This window comes from Temnothorax curvispinosus, unplaced genomic scaffold (assembly GCF_003070985.1).
Source record: "Temnothorax curvispinosus isolate PA1 unplaced genomic scaffold, ASM307098v1 QBEX01013138.1, whole genome shotgun sequence".
In the NCBI taxonomy this organism is placed as follows: domain Eukaryota; kingdom Metazoa; phylum Arthropoda; class Insecta; order Hymenoptera; family Formicidae; genus Temnothorax; species Temnothorax curvispinosus.
The window spans coordinates 128421-135545 of record NW_020222918.1 but is presented as its reverse complement, the minus strand read 5'-3'; the positions used below and the strand labels follow the sequence as shown (position 1 = coordinate 135545).

General features: G+C 40.3%; 1 protein-coding gene across 3 annotated transcripts in view; it reads right to left on the bottom strand.

The window, feature by feature from the left end:
• Positions 1-7125, bottom strand: part of LOC112463264 (proto-oncogene tyrosine-protein kinase ROS) — a 36098-nt gene that overhangs the window by 6816 nt on the left and 22157 nt on the right. For all 3 annotated transcript variants that reach the window (XM_025029549.1, XM_025029550.1, XM_025029551.1), the window contains 9 exons: positions 6112-6262; positions 5382-5878; positions 4845-5134; positions 4352-4708; positions 3857-4160; positions 3304-3627; positions 2521-3122; positions 1716-2372; positions 98-1509 (listed from right to left, as the gene is read on the bottom strand). In XM_025029549.1, the coding sequence (XP_024885317.1) occupies positions 98-1509; positions 1716-2372; positions 2521-3122; positions 3304-3627; positions 3857-4160; positions 4352-4708; positions 4845-5134; positions 5382-5878; positions 6112-6262 (4594 nt within the window). The remainder of the gene's footprint in view (positions 1-97; positions 1510-1715; positions 2373-2520; positions 3123-3303; positions 3628-3856; positions 4161-4351; positions 4709-4844; positions 5135-5381; positions 5879-6111; positions 6263-7125) is intronic.

Below are 7125 nucleotides of genomic sequence, written 5' to 3'. Positions count from 1 at the left end.
ATATATATATATATATATATATATATATATATATATATATATATATTTAAATTTAGTATTACATGCTTTTACGTTTGTGATATGAATAATGCCTTACCGAGCGTTTGAAATGTAAACCTCCCATCGTCCGGCCATACAATGTCCTTCTTATACGTGGGGTATTTCAGCTTCAAGCGGAACTTGTACAAGGTGCGCGGCTGCAAATCTTCTATGTGATACATCACTTGGTCCTTGTTCACCTCAACGTGTCGCGCGATTTGCCACTCCTTCACTGCAACGTCCTTGTACTCCAATACGTAACCGACCGTCAGATTGACGCTCAGGGTCCAAGAGATGTTCATGCTGTTCACGCTGACATCGGCCACCGTCAAATTGTTCGGCTCCGAGTACATGCGGATGACCTGGCTGAGGCTCTCGTTGTAGAAGTCGCTGTAATTAGCGGGATACACGCGTACGTACACCCGGTAATCCTGCCCCGGCAGCAACTGCTGCAGCGTAGTGAAAAATCTGCCGTCTGCCGCACGCTCAGGGTTTTTGACCAGTTCTGACCAGGCTTTCTGCCGCTCGTTCTGCAAGGAAGTCAAACTCCAATGCACCTCGTAATGCACCACGGCGGAGTTCAGTATCTTGGGTGGCATCCAGTAGACCGCTGCTAATGTCGGCGTCAGGGCCTGAACCGTAACGTTCTCCGGCATGCTGGGGTTCCCCGCGCTGGTCTTCAGCACTACATCCGCGCCGAATTCCGGCCTCATCGACAACAGGTCGGTATAGAAATTGCTCAGTGCCAGCTTCAGCTTGTATTCCGTGAATGGCTTTAAATCCCGGATCTCGTGACATCTCTCACGTGTCTGCACTCTCATCTCCTCGCACTTGCCGGGAGCGTTCTTCGAACAGTGGGATACATGGATGGTGTACAGCGTGGTGGGTAGACTGTAATTTTGACATCCGCGTTCAGAACTCGGCTCGGGAAGATTGACGACGATGCTGTTCACCGTTTCGCTCACTCTCTCGACATTGTAGTTCATTTGGCGAGGTATCAGGCACTTCGCGGTGGGATAGGGTTGCAGAGATTTGCCGAGGGCTCTGATCCGACGTACGTTAGGCAGGTAGAGGCTTCTTACCTCCGGCTTGGACGTGTTTTCCTTGTTTGCCACGAAGAAATTCTTTTTCAAAAAATAGATTTGGTCCTTCGTTTCGTTGGACCAGTAAATGTTCATTTTGTCAACCGTGAGAAACGTGAGAGTCGCTGCTTTGAAGCTCGTCTTTAATACCATGTTGCACGCGCAACCGTAAATATCAGCCACGTTTAAGTGCCCGTCCGATGATACCCAATACATCATCGGTTCCTGGATATTGGTTTTGTCGATTGTCAGGGTGGATATTAGTGGTGGTCTTTGTGGACAAGTACATGTGCTACCATTGTTTCCGAAGAAGTATTGCACGTTTTTCCCTTCGAGATCCGACTGCATTATCGTACCTCCCTCATTCGTCTCAATCCAATATAAAGATCTGGAAAAAAAAATATTTACATTTCTTTGATTATTTTAAAACAAATATAATAAAAACTATATGCATATATTTTTTTTCTTTACAATTTCATGCTGATTTGTTATTCCGTGTCATCTTGATTATAACAGTTAGTATATTGAATGATTAAAACTGTGACTACGATTATAAAAGAAATATTTTAAACGGATAAAAATTGATGTAGGTACCCTAGAGACGGCAGCATATCTAAAATCGGGATACGGCCTCTTCTCCTTAAGATATTTTTGTGCTTAACTATGCCTGCCTGCCACATTGTTAAATCCAATCTCATGATATAGCTGCTGCTGATTTTCCACGGCTCGTCTTTACTATATTCATGCTCCACCCAGTACAGATTTCTCGCTACCCAGTCGATGCAAAGGCTATGCGCGGTATTGTTTAGAGCAAGTATTCTCGTCGCGTTGGCTCCATTTATTTCCGACGTCACCAGTTCCCGCATCTCGCTGATCCAGTAAATCTTATTCTCCGCCATCAAGTAATTGACCTCTGTCGCGGTGTGCCTGGTAAGTGTGTTATTGATTTCTTTGTCCAGATCCGATATCCTCACAGCATCCGCCGTAGCGACCAGTAATTCAGGCACCGGATTCTCGTGCGCAGTTGACACGCTGATTGGATCCGTGTAAGGACCAGCACCGATCTCAGTGCACGCTCGTACTTTGAAGTAATAGGTCGTGTTGGGTTTTAGATTGTGCGCTGTAAATTCCAGTACCATAGCCGGGATGTCGTAGTCGTCGCAGATTGATACCTTCTTCCGGTTCTCGATAAACCAACACTGGACCGTGTATTTTCGTATTACTCCGTTTGTAAACTCGGGTTGATTCCATCTGTGAAGAAAATAAGATATTTTAGCGTTTTTATTTCCCGCGAATCTATAACAAAGTTAGATCTTGTATATACATGTATGTACAAGTAATGTACATATATTATACAAATCTAAATGAGAGTATGCAGGCAAAGTTTTAAATTTTTCACCTAAATATCGTAAAAATGTCAACATCTTTGCTCAGAACTTTCTTGTAAAACTCCACGAATGCTCTAGGGGATGTTGGCTGGCTCGGCACACTCTGTGGAGATCTCAGGATCTTCCGAGAATGATGCGCCGTTTCCCAGTAAGTAAATGCCTTCACAGTAACTTCCAAGACGGAATATGGCAGAATCTGATCCGAGTTGTTGTAGGGCATCGTCGTTTCAATTGTAATTTCCGGGTTTGAATTCGTATTAATATAATCCGCGAATTTCACTTCGTAGAAGACCGTGCCGTAGTTGATGTTCTTCACAGGATCCCACGATATGTTGAAGTTCCTCCAGGACCCCTCGACTCTTATGCTATCGAGATCAACCGCATTCGGTAGAACCATCACGGTTTCCGACGTCAGATTCTTCGGATACTGATGAAGCGCAGGATCCATAACAGCCACCATGTACAATCCGGATAAAGTGATTCCATTTATCACGGCGGTGTTCTGACCGGAGAGATCTCCGATCACCGCGTTTCTGTCGTCCTGCAGCCACAGCAGGTGCTCGGAAAAATAGCACAGAGGTCCTTGTATATTTGGATGTTGCAAAGTAGAAACCTTAAATTTTATTATTTACATCATTATTTTCGTTTTTAATTATTTATTTTATTTACATGTTTCATTATTATTTTATTGTATATCTCATTGAATATGATTAAAAACCATGACAAGATCTATAATTTTATCATTTGTTAAAAATAATGATACTCATAAAAATTAATTAAACGTATGAAACAACCTTCTCTGGAATGATTTTGTGACTCATTGGAATTCTCTCGGACGTAGGCGCACGATAGACGATAGATCCGCTTTCGTAGCTTCGAACAATCCAATAGACGTATCTATTTTCGGTGTCGAGAGTTAATCCCATCACTTGCTTGCCATTGAAAATTTCGTCTAAATGATAATATCTTCTGTCTTGTCCATTCAATCGCGCGACTTCCACGGCGTGACCAGTGGACCAATACAAGTACGCTTCGAGAGAATCGATCATGAGCTCTTTTACAATTGCTAAGATAGACATCGGCTCTTGCTGAGATCCATTCAAGTTTGCTCTCGTTATCTGTACCGGAAATAATACACTGTGTATAAAATATTTAAAAAATATGAAAATTTTATAGCCGAAGATTTAAATGACGATCATAAAATCTTAAATGTAATAATTATTCTGTTAGATAAAACTATCAAAAAATGTAAAAAAATTTAATTTAATAGTTAATTCATTTTGAATTAAAGAGACTAAATGCACTTGAGTTAAAAACAAAAATCTAATTATATGTATATATATTTACAATCTGCTGTTTTGGATTTGCCCAATATAACTTTTTTGATATCCAATCCACGGCGACGCTTCCCACCGAATGTATGTTGAGCTTCGTCTTCTGATGATTGCTGACGTTATAACGATACAGCGCGGAATTATTTCCCACTATATACAGCACGTCCTTGTACCAGCTAACGTCGACAATGTAAAATTCATTCTCGGAATCTTTCAGAGTCGCCTTGTTAACGAGCGTGTCGATATTTTCGCCTGTTACGTCGCTTCTCAAAATTCCTTCGTTCGACGACCACAAGATAGATGCGTGTGATCCATTTCTAAATGCAAAATTTTATTTAATTAATATAATTGACGGCAAAGTGAATAGACACTTCATATATATAAAGTTTTAATTTGAAAAAATGAAGTAATTGAACGTTGCATCTAGATATAATTTTTCAAAAATATTTAAAAGTATCCAAAATCAAGTAAACTTAAGTAATGTATCGAATTTACTATTTAATGTTACCTTAAAGTTCGCCCTCGGAACTCCGTAGACCACGGTCCTCTGCCAGCGCTCGTATAAGCCGCGGCTTTGATCGAATATTCCGATCTTTCTCGCAAATTATGAACAGTGTGAGATGATCCGGCGATACCTTTCTGATGGATAGTTTCGCCGGTAGATTCGTCCTTGATTTCGAGCTCGTATGACCAGTTTTGCCAGGCGCCTTTTCCTTGGCCGCCCAGTAAATGAGGAGCTTGCCAGGAAACCTTTGCCCTTTCCGCCCCGAGAACAGCTTGCACACCTGTGGGTGGATTCACTGGGACGGGAACCGGCTGACTTGCATTCATCAATACGGTCACGCTTACAAAGGAGGTATCGGATCTGAAGAAAAGAATATTTGTGTTCCATTAATGTAGATTCTATTGAGCACAATTAACGTCTCAATTTAATGTAAAATTTTCAGATAAAGTCTTTTAGGAAAATCTTTTAAGAAATATTGTAGAAACAAATATATTACTTGTCAGGATAAGAATTGTGGAAATATCTGTTTTGGCCAGCATGATAGCCTTCGGTAAGGACCTCTTCGCCATTAGTCCAATAGAACAGTCCATTTGCCATAGCCAGGGAAACAACATTATTGAATTTCGGCTTCTGCGTATTGGGGCGAAGATTAACAACTTCGCGACCATCCAATGATACGGATATCATCGTGTTTTTAGTGTGATCAGGCACGAGTAATCGAAAGTTCGTATGGTCTACTGTAAAAGCACCCAAGTGATCATCTTCGAGAATTAAATATGGTTGAACCTAGAAAAAAGAAAATACCATCGAAAATATTTAGACAAATAATTAATATTCTAATACATCAATGTCACGATAAATAATCTTCAAAATTATTTTCTTTAAGAAAAGTGAAAAAGATCTACGTTAAGTCAAGAGTATATTAAAATAATTAATTATTCTTAAATATACAAAAATTTCACGTCTTTTAATACAACTAGAAAAAGTAAAAGCTTTGATAACATATATAATTGCAAATAGAAATAATCGGTACCTCGTGTTTCACACCGTTGCTGATATCGGCCAAGTCTAGTCTGAACAATCCCACTTTAGTGACCCAGAAGAGGTACCCGTTGTAAGGATCGACTTCGATATGCGAGGGTCGCGTTAAAAGTCCAGCCATGGCCACTGTCAAACTTTTACCATCGAGATTGCATCTGGCTATCTGCCACACGGTCGTCGCGTGTTTTACTTCGCCTAAGACGTACAGGTGAAGATTCAGCCAGTCGACGGAAAGGCTCAGAGGTTTGAAGTTCACTCCGCCGGGGCTTAAAATGACTTTCGGTGTGGATCGCTCGATGATCGAGGTTCGGTACACGTAACCCGTCGACGTGGAAACGAATAACTGTGCGGACGCCACGTGTATCGCAACCCCGCGGATCACACTCTCGGTCTCGTAAATGACACTGGGTTCGTCCAACATATCGGCGCCCTGTCTCATCACCACGTGCTCACCACCGAGGATGAGAATCGGTTGTTGAGTGTCCTTGACTAAAATTCGTCTTATTAGCAACTTCGAAACATAAATTTTCATGTCATGGACGTAAATTATAAAGTTTGAAAATCGATAGCCAGTGCTTTCAATATTTAAAACAGACGATGTGAAAATATGCGTTAAAAAACATATAAAAAGCATTTCTTTGTGGAAAATTATCATTATCGTTTTATATACGATAGATTCTTTCTGTTAATGTTAAACATGTATTCATTTTCTTGCAACGTACCGGTAGCTTCTTCGGGATAGGTAGAAATATGGATAATTGTTGGCGGACCCTCGCCGACACCATTTCTCATAGTCACGGTGATAGAATAATCTTGATCAGGTTGGAGGTTTTGAAACATATAGTGACCGGTATTCTCGGATACTGGAATATCCTGTCAATAAAATACAACGTATATTATACGGGCAGTAAAAACTAAAAACCCACCTCTTCGAAACTCTTGCTAGGAAGTAGATATGCAGTTGGGAAAATAAAAGAACGCCATGTCAGAAATTTTCGCAGATACTCTGATTCATGCAAGTCTGACTATGTTAGAGGATAGCACATTAATGAGGATGCGATAGGTAATTATCATAAAAGCAATAGATACATACAATCAAAATTTAATGCCAAAATTAATACCGGTGCGCTCGTATTCACACATAAAAATTCCATGATATATAATTCACCGATTCTTTCTGTTCTTCCGCAAAATAAAGTTGAATTATGCTATCTATGTAAATGGAAAAAAATAGATTTCCTAAATATTAAAAAATTTTATCATGCGTTTGAATGCGTGCGCATTGAATGGCATTGATGCTCCAAAACGTGCATTCTCTGCAAATTGATATTAGTATGCAACACGAAAAGCGAAAAGATGGGAAAGAAAATTCATTGGCTTCAAGTCTTAACATGTTGAATACTTGAACAGGAGTTAATATCGTGAAGTTAATGAAAAAATGTTAATTAAATATTTTTAATGCTGCAGCAGCAGGCAACTCGTTTACATCGCAGTTTACGACGTAAAAATCAATTAACGTGGCCAATAAATTCTCTTTAAACGGGATAACGGAGTCTACCTTGCAGAACCAGTTGCACACCGCTCTTCTGCAAACAACAGTTAGATAATACAGCAAAGCGTGACGACGCCGACGCGCTTTGCGAGCGCGCGAAAATGTTATAAGAGTCGATTATAAGAGTGCATAGTTGAAAGAAAAGAAAAAATGCTTGTACGCACGGAAATATGCGAAAGACACA